The following is a 16,294-nucleotide window of genomic DNA, read 5'->3' as shown; positions in this document are numbered from 1 at the left end:
AGTGAAAGAATAAAAAAAGATATTCCAGCAGCTGGACCTAAGAAGCAAGGAGGTATAGACACTTTAATATCTGATAAAAAATAGACCTCAAATCAAAACTAAATACAAGAGACAGGGAAGGACACTACACACCCATTAAAGGAAAAAAATCCACAGAGATAATGTTTCTTGTACTGGAAGGTACTCCGCACGCTACCAGATGAGAAACATAAATATCAACCCACCTTACCAAACCTTCAATCTGCAATAGAGGCATGCCTGCAAGATATGCTAGTGCAACGGTGGTACAAAAGTTGTGAGGGTAACCAACGAATATCTGATTTAATTTGAATTAAGGCCCACTTCATGAGATAAAATCCATATCCAACATTGCTTGCATGAGAAAGAACATGAGATAGGTCAGGGGCCTAGGAAAAAACTAAGTACCACTGTTCTACTAAAGGAAAGTAGTAATAAAATGACTCCTATGACATTATGCTATGATCTAGGGATCAGTGCCTTGCTTACTTGTCATCAGATGGCTTTCTCCTGCAGGAGATGGGGGAAAAAATACAAAGACCAGCATCTAGACAATATAAAGAGTAAGAGACCTCAGAACACTCAACCCTAAATGGAGGTCTTCATCAAATTCCTCCCCTCAGGGCTCATGGAACCCTGTGGAAGAGAAGGCAAAAAAAAAAAAGTGTAAGAGCTGATGCAACATGGCTGGGACAAAAGACTGCCAGAGGCCCAGGCACCACTACAATGAGCAAGTATGTGGCAGACAAAGGTTTGTGCACTATGAAGAGAGGTGAAGCTGGAAACGCAAAGGTGGTGAGGAACAGCCTGCTATGAGTAGCTTGCACTGGTCCCTGAGATCATGGTGATGCCTTGGCCTGTGTTGCTGCCAAAGGCCAAGTCTGGGTCCACGACCCTGCAGCAGTGGGGGTCCGTGTCAATGTCCACAGCCCATGTTACCATCAAAGGCCATACGAATGTGCCTGGTCTAGGTTGCCATCCAAGGGCCTCAGTGAGCTTGCCCTGCCCCTTGCTGGCTCCAGTACTGAAGAGAGCAGACTCTATCCCTCCCTTAAGCAGTGCTGGAGACCTGGCCCTGGTGGTGGAGAACTGGCCTCAGTGGAATGAATACAGAAGAGTTGGTCCTGTCCCTTGCTGGCTGCTGCAGGCAGGAAAGTTGGTCCCCTAGGAAAATCAAGAGAGCTGGCCATGGTAGCAGGGGCACAAGAGAGCTCGCAGGCTGAACAGCTCAGCTATCAACCAGGTCCAGATTCAGGGCTTTGAATAGGGCCACCCCAACATCTACCCAACCTAGGAGCTGCTGGAGCACATGAAGGGGCTGGTCTGGCAGAACTAAAGTTTCAGGGTCTCTACAACACAGGGCAATAACAGGGTATTGGAGAAGAGTCCCCGGTGAGGATCCAGAGGCTTCGAACCAGACCAATGACTCATTGCAATGAACAGGTGTGTGTGTGTGTGTGTGTGTGTGTGTGTGTGTGTGTGTGTGTGTGTGTATGTGTAAGAGAGAGAGAGTTTCCGTGGCAAGAGGGTTGTTGTTGTTGTTGTTGTTGTTGTTGTTGTTGTTGTTGTTTTGGTTGGTTGGTTCATTGGTTTGATTTGGTTTGGTTTATTTTTTTTTTATACTTTTGGAATTTTTACTTTCTATTTTTTGTTTTCTTTTGGGGAAGAGGTTGCAAGGGCAGAGGGCATATATGGAGGGACAGGAAGAAGAATGAGGTTGGGGTGCACGGTTTGAAATTCACAAAGAATCAGTAAAAAAAAAAAATTTAAGTGTTTTTTTTTAATGTAAGAGCCAGAGGATAGCAAAGAAACAAGGCCCTCTCAACACAAAAGGGCAATGAATACATAGACTCTCCAGGACTGAGGAAGCATGCACAGGGCCCGCACAGGTCTGCATCAGATGAATCCTAGAGCTGAAAGGAGAAGTTTCCCCATCCCTAGACCAAAAACTCTCTCCAGTTACTAACCACTTGCAAATGAAAATTTAGTCTTTTCCAAGGCAGTCTCACTTAGGAAACAAACTATTCTTAAGAGTAGGCTACATGACCAGGACAAGATGGTCAACAGACTCTCTCTCTCTCTCTCTCTCTCTCTCTCTCTCTCTCTCTCTCTCTCTCTCTCTCTCTCTCTCTCTTGCTCTCTTGTGCTCTCTCATGCTCTCTCTCATGCTCTGACCATCGCTTTACGCTGCTGGCCCCATTGTTGAACTAAGCTCTCAGACTGTTCAACTGTCATTTCTGTCCGTTTAGCAGTGGGATTCCTTGCCGCATTTGCTGCTTGGCCTTCTGACTGCTGAGCTGCCACTGTCACTGCCAACTCCACGACTCTGCCATTGCTCTGCTGTCTGCTGAGTTTGTTTTCCTTCACCTTACCAGCTCAGCCCGCACTGCTAAAAGAAGGCCAGAAAAGACCATTTGAGAGAAACCTCTAATTGGGCCTAATGTTTTGATACCAGGGGAGGCAGCACAAGTGAGTGTCTCACAGCTCGTTCCCTAAGGAAACCTACCAGAAGGCTTACACAGTCTGAAAGGTGGTGTTTGGACCAGTCTTAGCCTTGTCACAATAGTTTCCTTGCTAGGCCAACAGGAGAAGTGATCCTCCTCTGGCCTAAATAGAAGTGGGTACAGGGTCACCTACAGTTTCTCCAAAGTTTGTCATAGTGAAAATCTTTATACAAAGTGTTTGAAATGTCACTGAATGAGACTGTGCCTTCAGGAACCAAGCTAGTCATCTGAAATGCTTGTATAGTTGATTTTTTCCCCCAAAGTTTCAATGGCATAAAGTAGTCTGTCTAGCTATTTGACTAACAGCAGTTTTGTTCAAAATATCTAGGGCAGCAAGAGAAATTCCTGCAACTACCAATTAAAGAGACAAATTGCCATATCTTTAAGCATCGTTTTTATGTTTTACTTATTTAAGTTGATCTTATTGTGTGTGTGTATGTGTGTGTGTGTGTGTGTGTGTGTGTGTGTTCCCTACTCACATGTATGTGCACTCTTTGCATGCCTTTACTCACAGAGGTTGAAAGAGGGTTTCCGATCCCCTGGAACTGCAGTTCCAGATGGCTGTGAGTCAGTGTGTGGGTGCTGCAGACCCATCTGGGGTCTTCTGCAAGAGTGGTGAGTGGTCTCAACCACTGAGCCATCTCTCCAGCCCAATCCTTCAGCATCTTTGCATATTTACAAGAAAGTTACCAGAAGCCAAGCTTACTGTAAGAAGTTAAAGAACATAGATGAATACCATTGGTGATTTAAAGTCCTTTAACTATGAAAAAACACCTGCCCAGAGCTCCAGCTTGAGGCTGGTCTCCCTCACCAATTTCACTGACACTACTTGGCTAAACTGCTGGGCCACAGGAAAGGGTCCTAGGAAGTCTCTCTATTCCAGATTATCGCAATTAGCACAAATCATTACCTTGTTATCTCAAATGATGGATTAAGTCACTCCAGGAATGTCAAAAACTACAGAATAATGTCTTGTATGCACCTGTACATATGCATATGTACACACACACACACACACACACACACACACACACACACACGAGAGAGAGAGAGAGAGAGAGAGAGAGAGAGAGAGAGAGACAGAGACAGAGACAGAGACAGAGACAGAGACAGAGACAGAGACAGAGACAGAGACAGAGACAGAGAGACTTTTAGCTCACACAATCTGTGAACCAGGTTTTGCTGAGGACAAGCAAGGAAGGCCCTTGGCTTTGAATTTTTAGCCCCCTCCAGAAAACTGTACCCCAAAAAATGTACAGATTTTTGGAAAGGAGATAAGTTGAATGTTGTGCAGTAAAATCTAAAATGGTGGCATCTGGCTCTTGCGTTTCACCTGGTTCCAAGAGAAATGTATGGCTTTGCTCTCCTAGGAAGGGGAACATATTCACACTGTCTTTCCAATCTTAAAAGGTGGGGCTCCTCAGGGAGGTCAAGGACACCTCAAGAAAACCTACAGGAACAACTACCTGGGCTCATAGGAGCTCACAGAGGCTGAACCACCAACCCACTGCACATATGCTATAGCTGTGTAGCTGGGTGCTCTTGTGGGACTCCTAACAGCAGGAGCGGGGTCTGACTCTGACTCTGTTGCCTGCCTTTAGGACCCTTTCCTCCTTCTGGGTTGCCTCCTCTCTCCTTAATAGGAGAGGAGCTGTCTAGTCTTTTTGCAACTTGGCATGCCATGGCTAAAATCTATAGGAGGTCTGACCTTTTCTGAAGAGAAATGCAGGAGGAATGGGTGGAGGAAATGGGGGAAGAGACTGGGAAGACAAGAGAGAGGGGAAACTGTGGCCTGGATAAAAAAAAATTAATTATTTTTTTTTAAATACGGGGCTCCCATAGCATATAAATGTGTACTGTTTAGAATGAGTAAATGTTTGTGTTGCTCAAAATCATGCTATGCAAGTCCCACCCCCAAGGTGGGTGTTTTGAAGATACAGCCTCTAAGGAGGAGGAAGGGGCTCAGTGAGGATCCAGGAGAAAATCTACCACCCAGGAGAGCAGCTCTCCTTGTCGAGCGTGAACTTCAGCCTCAGAACTGGAAGAAATGAACAGCTGTTGCTTAAGCCGCCAGCTTGTAGTATGTACTGCATTACGGCAGCGGGAACTGACTGGGACCAGTCTGTTTTGACCAAAGCAAAATTCACCAAAGCAAATAAAAAAAAATTTTTTTTAAAGCATAAATGCCTTAGTAACTGTAGCAGGAACAAAGAATAAGTCCAGACAAGTCGATGAGTTGTCCTTTTAAAATAAAATATTAATGATGACGGGCATATTTGGTTCTTTGAAACTGTAGCCTTGATAAATATTTGATGATGTGTGATGAATGGACAAATGAATCAGCAAAAGGCCACATTCTATACCAGGCAAGGCAGTGGCCCTGGCTCACTGCTCCTAGGACACAGAAAACTACATGTAACCAAGATTCCAGGAATAAATGGATTCTCTTTTGCAAACGGATTCATCCTTTAAGTTGATAGTAGAAGACCAACGTTCTAAGATGCGTTCCGTTGCTCACTGACAAGTCAAGAAGCTGTTCTGGGATGAGGGGTGAGCCTGGCTTGCATGGCATCTCTAGGAAGCCTGTATTCCCTATGCTCAGTGTCAGTGAAGGACAAAACAAAAGGGAAATGGTAGGGAAGCCAGAGCGTGCCGAAAAGACTCTCTGTGCTAATCCAAGCTCTTTACTAGCATTGCTATTTTTGATGTTTAGTGACACCACGCAGTTTCCAAGGTGCTTTACTGCTTGCTCTGGTCTAGATGTTCAGTGGCCACAAGACCCATGTGTTGGGTGGTACATATTGAGATGTACCAGAACCTCTAAGAAGTAGAGTGAGATGGGGAGATCTTTATAGTATCAAACGGTACATTTGAAGGGATTGTGGGATTCTAGAATCCTCTTTCTTTTGCTCTCTGACATCTGGTGTAAGCAGTTTTTCCCCCAGACACTACCCTCCTACTACAATCCGCTGCCTCACCACAATGCCTAAAGGAGACCAGTTGACCATAGACTAGAAAATCCAACTGCAAGATAAAATAAATCTTTTATGCTCACAAGTCACCTACTACATGTATTTTACTACAGGCTCAAAAAGCTAAACAACATCCTGTTGCCTAAGGCAGCCTAGCACTTGGAAGAGTATGACATTCTAAAACTAAGGTACAAGAAATATTCGTTAGATCTTAGAACACCCCCGTTCTGGTGTTTTGTTTTTCCTTTTTTTAATTTAATTTATTTAATGTGCATTGGTGTTTTGCCTGCATGTATGTCTGTGTGAGGGTGTCAGATCGTGTAGTTGTAGTTACAGACAGTTGTGAGCTGCCATGTGGGTGCTGGGAACTGAACCCGGGTTCTCTGGAAGAGCAGTCACTGCTCTTAACCTCTGAGCCATCTCTCCAGCGCCCCCACACACACACACCACGCCCGGTGTTCTCATAGTCTACCCAAAAGTTGCCTTCTGTAGCTGATGTCTGGCCTTCCTGCTTCATTACTTTGTCCATGGATTCTTCGGTGCTGGTAACACTCAGCAGTCATTCTCCTTAAAGGTAGACACGCACAGTCCTAAAGGAAGGGAGTGTCCTTGCTTCAAATTAAACCCTTATCCCCTCTTATCTACTTGCTTTGCAACCACCCAGTGAACATAGGCTGAGTGGGTGCAGCATGTGTAGCGAACACCTGCCCCCTCGGGTGCCTCAATCCCTGGTCTCCCAACCTTCTCCTGTTCCTGGTCTCTCTATCTAAGCTCTCTGGTTTTTGTATTTTTAATCTTGGCAAGATATTTTCTTTGTAGCCAGACAGGTAAAGTCTTGGGCTCAGGACCAGAGAGGAAGGAACAAACAGAGTCAGAGAACACATACTGAGAGGCAGAGATGGAGACCTTATGCCTGCTGCTGCTTGTCTCTATTAAAGGAACCTGGAGCTCGGGATGCGCTCCAGAGTGCTGTTCCTCTTGGCTCAGAATGTCCAGAGCCTTGCCAAACCCTCCCTCATTTAAACAAGTGTCCGGCAGAACAATATTGACCATCAGTGGGTACCAGACCCAGAGTTAGAAGCTTCATATCTGGTCCTGAATTCAATCTTCATCTTAGGCAAAGCATGTGGAGGATAAACATGGGATGGGTGACTATTGCAGCTCCTCTTGTGCCTGTACAATCTTAGCATCCGTGCAGAGGGTGCAACATGTGGCCCACTGACTGAGGCCTGTTTGGTTTAGTTTAGGAAATATATAAGAGAATGCTTCCTATGCCACAACATGGGCACGGCCCCCCACAGATGCCCAATGCCAGCCTCAGACAGAAATCTTCCTCTAGAACTGAGACTTTGGCTTTTGGGTACTTTTTATTTCTGACCAATTTTTCTGGCCTCAGACTTCCAGGGTTCCTGCTCTCTTACCATCCGCATACCAATTTTCCTTTTAGGAGAATCTGACAAACTCACTCATTCCAAGGAATAAATAAAATAATTGACAAGAAAACCAATGAAACTTCTCATGACTCTTTGTGAGTTTGCTAACGGTAGCATCTATGTTGAGCTCCAACTATGAGAGAAAACGAAATTTTTTTAAAAATTAATAGTTGAAAATTTTCAACAATTTTCAATGAGAGCTACTATGTTTTTTATATCTTTTGCTTTTTATTGTCTTTTCTTTCCATTATTATATAATTATTATGCACAGGAATGGTAGGCAGGTCTGCTGACATATGGCTCTGGTACTCAAGGTGAAGCCAAATAGTAAATATTTAATGGCTCCCTCTAAACATAAGAGCTTATTAGAATGACTTTGCTCTAGTCTCCCATGCAGCCACACATCCTGGAAGTATTCCCAGGGTTCACCACATGCTTAATGAATATTCACCGAATGAGTAAACACAGACATCATCCCCTAGGAAGAGTGCTGGGGAGGCAAATAAGCTAGAGTTCCTTCTCTTTGGGAACACACACAAGCACTCCCATGTGAGAGATGTCTCACAGGAATATGCAGTTGTTTTCATTTACTAAACACAAAAATATAAAAATTGAAAGGGTGTTCAGTGTCATCTGAATATAAAATTGTGTAAATATTTTACAATGAGTAGTAAGATTATAGAACATAAGGAAGGAGGGTCCATCCAAAAATCTGAGTAGATCCCACTGGCTTCTGAAGTCTCACAGCGAGACTGACTGTGCGTTATTAGATTATTACGATGATCTGTGAGAAACATACACTCACAGAACACATGCCCACACTCTTGCAGCCTCCACACTGGAGGAAAAGCACCAACTTCTCTTCCACTTCCAGTTTCCTGACAAAATTTACTGCACACAGAGGACTAGGCAGAGCTGAGCCTAGAGTTAGTGCTAATTATCTTTGCTACCCACTGAGGGGCATCCTTGCAAGGCGCATTGTAAGAACCAATTCTTTCATAGTAAAAGTAACATCCTAATAAATGAAGGCACAAAAAAATAAGTCAGACGTATGAGCACTAATCATATGATAAACACCCAAAGGTTGATGATCATTTTTGTGATCACAAGACTTCTTATGATATTCAAGACTTTTCAGAGAACACATCGGGTGCTGTTGGGAAATGGGCTTAGCGTTCTCTGCACCTCAAAGTTACCCTGCTCGCTTCTGAGGGTGAGCATAGTGGGAGGCAACTTCTGAATGTGTGCATGACAGTGATTGTACAAACCTCACAGCCTACAACTTTTAAGTCTGGGATCTAGTTCTAGATGGTCCACTCTCAATCTTGAAGCTGTAATAATCAAATGTGGCAACAACACTCCTGAGACGCAAGGACACACTGCTAATGGATTAATTCTACTCAAAGCCCTGTTCTTAGCTTCAGGGAAAAACTTGTTTTGTTTCTAAGTTTTGTAACAATGAAATGATTCCGAGTCCTAGAAAAGTGTCATGTAAGTGACCACTCCCCTAAACCTTCAGGGTGCCTTCCTCACAGCCCGCTCCTCCCTCTGTGCTTTTATTCTCACCTTCTTTTAATTCTCTTTTCTTATCAATAATCTTTTTTTCCATTGGTCACATAGCACACAGATATTCACGGACTTTTTTATTATACTATTAAAATAATAAAAATAAAATATGAAGCTTCCTAGTTTAGAAGTATTTATTAAATTATTAACAGGTCTGCAGAATATATTTACAAAATTGAATATGGACACATTTGTTAGTAAATATAAATTTCTACTGAGCATTTAGCAATGCTGAGAGTAACATTCAAAGCACTCGGTAACATTTCCCTCTTTATGTCTATCAGGTTCGTAATACGCAGTGATCCAAAAGAGCACCGTGCAGTAAATGAGCAAGCCTTAAACCGTACTCAGAGCTCGGACTTCTTTAGCCATCTGTTTGTAGAGCTCTCATTCTATAAACCATATTTTAAAGGTTATCCTGAAATAGATCAATGCTGCACTTTTACAGTAATAACGTGACCCACGGTGCTGTTCACGCCCACCCTTTGAACAACCTGACACCTGCAGTTTGCATTTAGCTTAAGGTGCTCTTACCTGAGAGAGTGACAGTGGGGACCAGAAGGACCAGAAGAAAGCCTGTCATGACGTCTGCTTCAGAGAGATGATTTCTTCCCTTTCACCCACAGAGCGTTTCCACCGGAAAGGAACAGTGTCGGAAAACAAAACACAAGCGGCTCAAAGTCTAGGTGGAACTCAAGGGGATCACCAGCTGCCTGAGATGAAAATAGTCACAGGTCACCTCCCTGTGGAGTGGCTTTCCTAAAGTGCACTTCACTGATGCCCAGTGAGCTGTCAGGTCTTGTGAGGCTAAAACCATCTCTGGGTCCTAACTCCTGGCTTATTAATTTGCCCGCCGACAGAGAGAGATGGGTTGAGAGAGGAGAATGAGTTTAAAATATCACTGTGGGATTTTCTTGTGTCTGGATCTGTGTAGTGAGCGTGCCGTGTTTCGTGGTCTCTCTCATGGAAGCACGTGAAACACTGCTCACTAGTCACTTTTCCGTTTGGACCAGGAGCTTACAAGTGATGAGGATGTCCAGCCACTTTCCGTGTCTGATGGGACTCATACATGTTAGACCTTGTTCCCTTGAGCCCGCTGGTCCCCCTCCTCCTGGCCGCAGGAGATAAGCTGGTGGGAGTATCCTCTCTCACACACTTACGAGGCTGCATATCATTAGTTCTATTCCACCTTCTTCATGGTCATCGAACTTTTCCTCCGTTCACACACGGGGCGCGCAAGGGTGGGGGGAGGGGAGCCAGGTATTCTAGCAGGTACAAATCTAATCAATAAGAAAGCATAAAGTTGGAGCTACATAGGGTAAGGTAGCCAGAAAAAGAAACTAATTACCTAAATGTGACAGATTATGGGGCAGCATTCGAGGCACCAAATGACTTTGACTTTACAGAGCTGTATTCCTTGATAATACCTCATTAATCTTCTACTAGTGTGTGTTAGTCAGCTTGCTGTCACCGTGTCAAATACCTAAGACCAATAACTAATAACAAATGATTGGATGGGGTTTACATGGATTTCTGTCCTGTGATCAGTGAGCCGGCTACTTTGGATACTTTGTATCCAGGCCATGCAGACAGAAGCACACAGGAGAGGATGCCCTGTTAGCAGCTTCCAGGTGCCAGATGATGCTCTGGGCGTCACAAAAAGAAAGGAGCCCTATCTAAGATCCAGGAGACTCAAGCTCTGGTCTCCTCAGGCTCCCTTTTGGTGTTCTGGCCTGACATCTACCCTACCTGTCTCTGAATTGTACCCCGAGCTCCCGTGGGAGGCCTGATATCTTTCCTCCTGGATCTCCATGGCCTGTCACACATTAATAGTTAAGATTAGGCCTTGAAGGAAGGCAGGAAAGGAAGGAGACATGCCATCTCACCATAAAATGGCCGTCACTCACCATGATGTACAGCAAGAATCCCTTTTCTTCCTGGAAAATTATATATAAGTATGCTTGTCATTCTATCATTGGACAGGAAATCCAATCTTAGCATTAAAAGATTCCCATCTTTTTCTGCAGGGTAGCAAAGGAGTTTGGCAAGCTTACAAGCTCCTGTAGCCTCCAGTCTGCCTTGACCCCAGTGAATAGGTCAGTGGCCATCAACATGGTCTCTCAGAACTGTCAGCAGCAGCCTCTGGTGCCATATCTCATGCCCAGGACTCTAAGAGCAGAACTCAGGAATAAAATCCTGCCTCGTTGAGGGCTACACACACACACACACACACACACACACACACACACACACACACACACACATACACACGTACACACCAAGTGCGCTAGAAATGGTCTTCTTGCTAGAAGAATCAGCTGGCCTCTGCTCTTAAGCCTTACGAAGCCCTCTTCTGCCTTCTGTTTTAGAGAACATCTCTTCTCCATCTACTGTAACACCTCAACAGTCTTTCCAGAGAGCATAGGCTAAATAGAGAGAAGTGGGCATCTGGCACTGAAAGATAAGTTGTCTGCTTCTGCTTTGAGGTCTCTGCAAACACAAATGCCTGACTCCCTTCCTCAGGCATGGATGGGAATTAAAATCAGACCGTGGACAAAGCACGGCTCATCTCTCAGAAAGTGCCCATCTCTGAGCCAGGTCTGTGTCCTCTTCTCCCTGCCCGGCAGCAGCAATGCACCTCAGCCAAGGCAGCTGCCTGGAAGATGCTGTGTGCAGCCAAACAAGCAGAAATAACCAGGAGTTTTCCATTGTCATTGGAGCAAGCTGCGGTCTGGGGCCAAACTCTGTAGATCCACACTGACCCACTGCTGTCTGCCTAGTCTTATTGGAACTTGATATGCTATGGCTGGTTGATATCTAGGGGAGGCTTGAGGAGAAATGGAGGAGGGGGGGGAAGTAAGGGGGAAGGAATGGAATGAGTGAGGGAGGGTAAACTGTGGCAGAGATTACATACATACATACATACACACATACATACATACACACACATACATACATACATATATACATACATACATATATACACCATAGAAATATAGACAATTCAAATTCATATTGTGGAGAGCCACAGATAGCAGCGCCCCTTGCTGCTTCCCCGGCACAATGCGCCTCTTTTGCGCATGCATAGTGCTCAAGCCCTTAGGCGCATGCGCAGTGAGCAAGCCCCTTATGCGCATGCCTGAAGGCATGGCATGAGGTGGCGTCATCTGAACAAGGCATAGCGTGAGGTGGCATGATCCGAGCACACCAACCAGGAGCGACAACGTGGCAGTCTCTGATAGGACCAGGCACACTATAAAGGTTCTGTGGGAGCTTTTCCCGGGGTCACTCCGGTAGTCCAGGATCCTGAATAAAACTGCTGCAAGAAGAGTTCCCGGTGTTGGTGTCTTTCCTGCTGGTCGGGGGCGGCATCGACACATATAGTTTCGATTTTGGCCCAAACCAGGCACAGTGGTACATGCCTTTAATCCCAGCACTCCAGGAGGCAGAGGCAGGTGGATCTCTGTGAGTTTGAGGCCAGTCTGTTCTCCAAAGTGAGTCCAGGACTGCCAAGGCTACACAGAGAACCCTGTCTCAAAAAACAAAGCAAAACAAAAAGACAAAAAAAAAAAAAAAAAGAGGTCCAAACTGGAGAGAGAGCCAAGAGTGCTTAGTCCGCCTGTGCTTTCTGTACACCTGAGTTCCAGCTCAAAGTAGGGATGGAGCCAGAACGACAGAACTTTCTCCTGGATGGGCTTGGGCTACTAAGAGGATGAAGGACAGATGACTCCTGACATAGTGTTTCCTGGGAGGAGCCACAACTGAAAAGGGTGTGTGCTTGTTTGGCTTGGGTTGGGTTGGGTTGGGTTGGGTTGGGTTGGGTTGGGTTTTTTGTAGGTTTGGCTTTGTTTTCAGACAGTCTCAACTATGTAGCCCTGGCTAGCCTGGAACCTGCTGGTGGCCTCACCAGGGTGGCCTCAAACTCACAGAGATTTGTCTGTGTCTGCCTCCTGAATGCTATGATTAAAAACATGTGCCATTACACCGGGTAAAAAAAAAAGACAATTGTCTTACAATCAAGTTTAGTTGGTTAGGGGATAAGATCTTTTTAGATCAAGATAGATAATTTAAGTTAATAGAGATGAAATATGATAGATACTAATTTTCATTCAGAAAATTGGACCCAACACAGTAGGAAAGATGGTTGCTTCAGGCTGACAATTGCAAATGGCCAAGTCACTGTGAATGTAACATTCACGTAACTCATGACTGTCTCGTGGTCTTCCTGCGGTGTGCAGTTTGTCTTACTCATGTGTAGTAATATAAATGTACATGTTAAAAAGAAACATAATAAAATACTTTTTTAAGAAAGACAACTGTTAGAAGCTGGGCTTACTCCCTAGGCCTGGCTACAAGCTCTGAGCTCTTAATGAGTGAGTTAACCGTGCCTGTGGAGTTAGGGAAAGTGAAGGTTGGGTGTGGGACTTGGGAGCCCTCTAGTGGATTGTGGATCACACTGCAGTTCCTCGTAGACATGCTCCTTGTAAAGGGACGTGTACTTTATATTAGTTTTCCTTGCATTTTAATAAAAGTAGTAAATTCTATCTATATCTCAAACTCTGCACCAGCAGGCAGTAGGTACCACTCAGAGGCTCCTTCTACAGGCAGCTCCCGAAGAAGAGATCTAGGGCAGCTACAGCCCACAGGCTAGAGACTCTCCCCGTGGACTTGCTAACGCTAGGAAGGCATCCAGCCAGGGTCCAAGGATTGTGTGAGCACCACTGAGTGACTCGCATCAATGCCCTTCGCATCAGTCACACACGGCAGTGTCTCTGTCCAGTCAGCTCAAAGCCTGTGAAAAACACACATCCCTGGTGGTGTGGGGAGGGTGTGCCTAATGAGTTGGACTCTAGAGGGAGGCTGTGGGTAATGGCGGTGGGTTTCCCTGGTGAGAGGGGTTGGCAGAGATAGTTACAGGCGACATGTTGCCAGAATTAGTAGGCTAGGCACGGCTGGCCATTCAGGTAACAATGGCAGGTTGCTGTGACTGGTAGGTGCTGTAGAAGTTTTGGGTTTCTTTAAAGATTGTTATGTTGTGTGAATGTTTTTGTTTTAATCCCAAGTGTGGGGACACAGGACTGCTTTAGTTGATCCACAGCTAACAACTTCCTGCAGCTCAGAGAGAGGTGTGGTCTTTGCCAGTGGCAAATAGCTCAGGGAGAGAGACAAGGATGCTTCCAGGACACTTCCTGGGCGCTTCAAGGAGAGGGACAGAGAAAGAAGACTGATGCTGCATTTCCTGTGTTTGCTGGACACCTGTTGGCTGAGACTGGTATTGCCTCCAAAGAACCCGGGGACCCTAACCGGCCGGAACTACGTCTAAAGAAGTCTATGTCCCCTGTCCCTTCCAATCTTCTTTCTCTCCTACCTGGGAGTCAGGGGTTGGAAGGGAGTTAGAGGCATTAAGGAACCTCAAATATAAAAATAGTTTTAAAAGGTGCTTACATGTAGGTAGGGCTGGTATGGATGGTTACAAATAATCATGCAGTCAGGTGCACTACTCAATATGGCAGACATATGTTGTGGTGGGGCTTGTAATTATGACTGGCAGGAGTGGTTATTGGTAAAGATGTTTGAAAGGGCACTGGAACAAGAGTCAGAAATCTTGACTTTCACCCTGATTAACTGTGTAATTTTGCACAAATCACTGTTGTGGCTTCTGATTTCCTACTCATCAGGATGGATTGGATGAATTGCCAACCCCAGCTGTACAGTTCACTTCCCAGTAAGGACATGGACGTTTATAACCATCCCTCAACACCAGTTCAAGAGTATCTGATGCCCGCTTCTTCCTCCACAGATGCTGCATACATGTGGTGTACACACACACACACACACACACACACACACCACAAAAAATAAAAAAAATAAATCTTAAGTAAAAGCCATAATGTATCATTTTCTTTTTATTCTGTCATGAATAACACTTCTAGAGGTGTCAGAATAATGGAGCTTAAAATTATTTTATATTTCTCAATTAACCTCATAACAGGCCGGGCATGGTGGCGCACGCCTTTAATCCCAGCAGTTGGGAGGCAGAGGCAGGTGGATCTCTGTGAGTTCTAGGCCAGCCTGGTCCACAAATTGAGTCCAGGACAGCCAGGACTACAAGAGAACCCCTATCTGGAAATGCCCCCCCCAAAAAAACTTAAATTCATAATGAAACATTAGGTAGATAAACAAATTTCCCATAAATTATTTACTGTTAGTAAAAATGTTGTTCTGATAAATTATATTATGTTGTATAATCTAAGGTGTTATTAGGAATGGGTAATAGCTTTTCTTATCTAGGGATCATGAGAACCTGCTGTAAGTTGTCATTTGAAATGGTTAAATATATTTTTATTACTTTCTATTGCATACAGGTTTGACTATAGTTAATGTCAGACTCTTACCATACACAAATAGATTTTCTATTTAAAAATGAAAAAAGAACCTGTTATAGTTATTGGACAGATTAGAAATTGTAAGGGTAGATTGATATTTTAACTTAGTAAACAAATGCATTCCGTGTCCCTAAATATTAACTAAATGTATTCATAGCCACTCACCTGAGTTGCATGTGACTTCATCCAGGTTGGTCTAATCATTGCCTATTGCTGCTGTTCACTGTTTTCAAATGCTTTGTAGCCTTTGAAAATTCTACCACTTAAGAAGTTAATTTGTCTGATACATATGCCGAGCTTCTTAGAAATGTATATCTGTTTCAGTATTGAACCTTCAATGCATCAGTATAAGAAAGTTAGCATTTTAAACTAAAGTGAACAGAGCTGAATTTCTGCATCAGAACCAAGACATTTATTGATTTAGTTAGTTGAGCATGTGGCTGGGAGATTGGATGTTTAAAACATCTGTGGTCCTTCCTGCTCATGCTAATCTGCAGCCACAGCCAAAGTCCACAGCGTCGTGGGCTCTAAGCTCCCTTTGGGCTGTGAATTCTCCACATTTGTGTCATACCAGGGTTCTCCTTGTGCCCAGGACTGTCCTCCCTGTCCAGGAATTCCTCATTCTTAGCCATGCTAGACATCGTTTGCACTGACATTAGTGCAGGAAGACAGAAACTCGGTGCTGGTACTCTGAAATGTGGACACATTGTAGGTTTTGTGTGAGATTCCATGAGGCTGCTCAGAAGCCATCTGGTATCCCCGACAGTGACCTCCACACACTTGCCAGCCTTTTACATACACGGTGAGGAATACCTCCCTCATCCTGGAGTCTCAAAGGCTGCGTAACACCACCATCTGCTCTTCACCCTGGTACCCTGAAAATGTATGACATCTGACACAAGGATCAAGTGAAAATGCAGTGCACACATTTTTAAATTCATCTACCTACTCGGGTATCTAGTTCATGTCTACGTATCAGTCCTTCAAAGTGTGTCCTACAACTGCTCTGGCACCAAGTCACATTCTCTCCACCTTCAGCATCTACCCTAAAAATCAAGGTATACCCTGTGAGCTGTCCCTTCTATTACCTAAGGTCATGAGTTTCAGGCTTTAGAGCAGTGGTTTTCAACCTTCCTAATGCTGCAACACTTTAACACAGTTCCTCGTGTTGTGGTGACTCCCAACCATAAATTTATTTTCATTGACACTTTATAAGCTATAATTTTGCTGCTATGAATCATAATGTAAACATTTTTGGAAAAAGGCTTGCCAAGGGTATCGTGGCCCACAGGTAGAGAACCAGTGCCTTAGAGCTACCAAGACAGCCTTCTGGGTGGTGTACCTGTCAACTTCCTCTTTCAGTAACAAATGCCTAACACTAATCAGGTGGTGGGTTGTTGGTTGGTTGGTTGGTT

General features: G+C 44.5%; 1 protein-coding gene and 1 long non-coding RNA gene across 2 annotated transcripts in view; one reads left to right on the top strand and one right to left on the bottom strand.

The window, feature by feature from the left end:
• Positions 1–9,201, bottom strand: part of CHRNB3 (cholinergic receptor nicotinic beta 3 subunit) — a 28,807-nt gene extending 19,606 nt beyond the window's left edge. Inside the window, exon 1 of the mRNA XM_084759323.1 lies at positions 9,028–9,201. Within this exon, the coding sequence (XP_084615449.1) occupies positions 9,028–9,076 (49 nt within the window). The 5' untranslated portion in view covers positions 9,077–9,201. The remainder of the gene's footprint in view (positions 1–9,027) is intronic.
• Positions 2,156–16,294, top strand: part of LOC311584737 — a 32,578-nt gene continuing 18,439 nt past the window's right edge. The window contains exon 1 of the long non-coding RNA XR_014774989.1: positions 2,156–2,487. This is a non-coding gene — a long non-coding RNA (uncharacterized lncRNA). The remainder of the gene's footprint in view (positions 2,488–16,294) is intronic.

The sequence above is a fragment of the Acomys minous genome (assembly GCF_964271855.1).
Source record: "Acomys minous genome assembly, chromosome: 15".
NCBI classification, from domain to species: Eukaryota; Metazoa; Chordata; class Mammalia; order Rodentia; family Muridae; genus Acomys; species Acomys minous.
The sequence above is the reverse complement of the archived record's forward strand: the minus strand, read 5'-3'. Positions and strand labels throughout refer to the sequence as shown.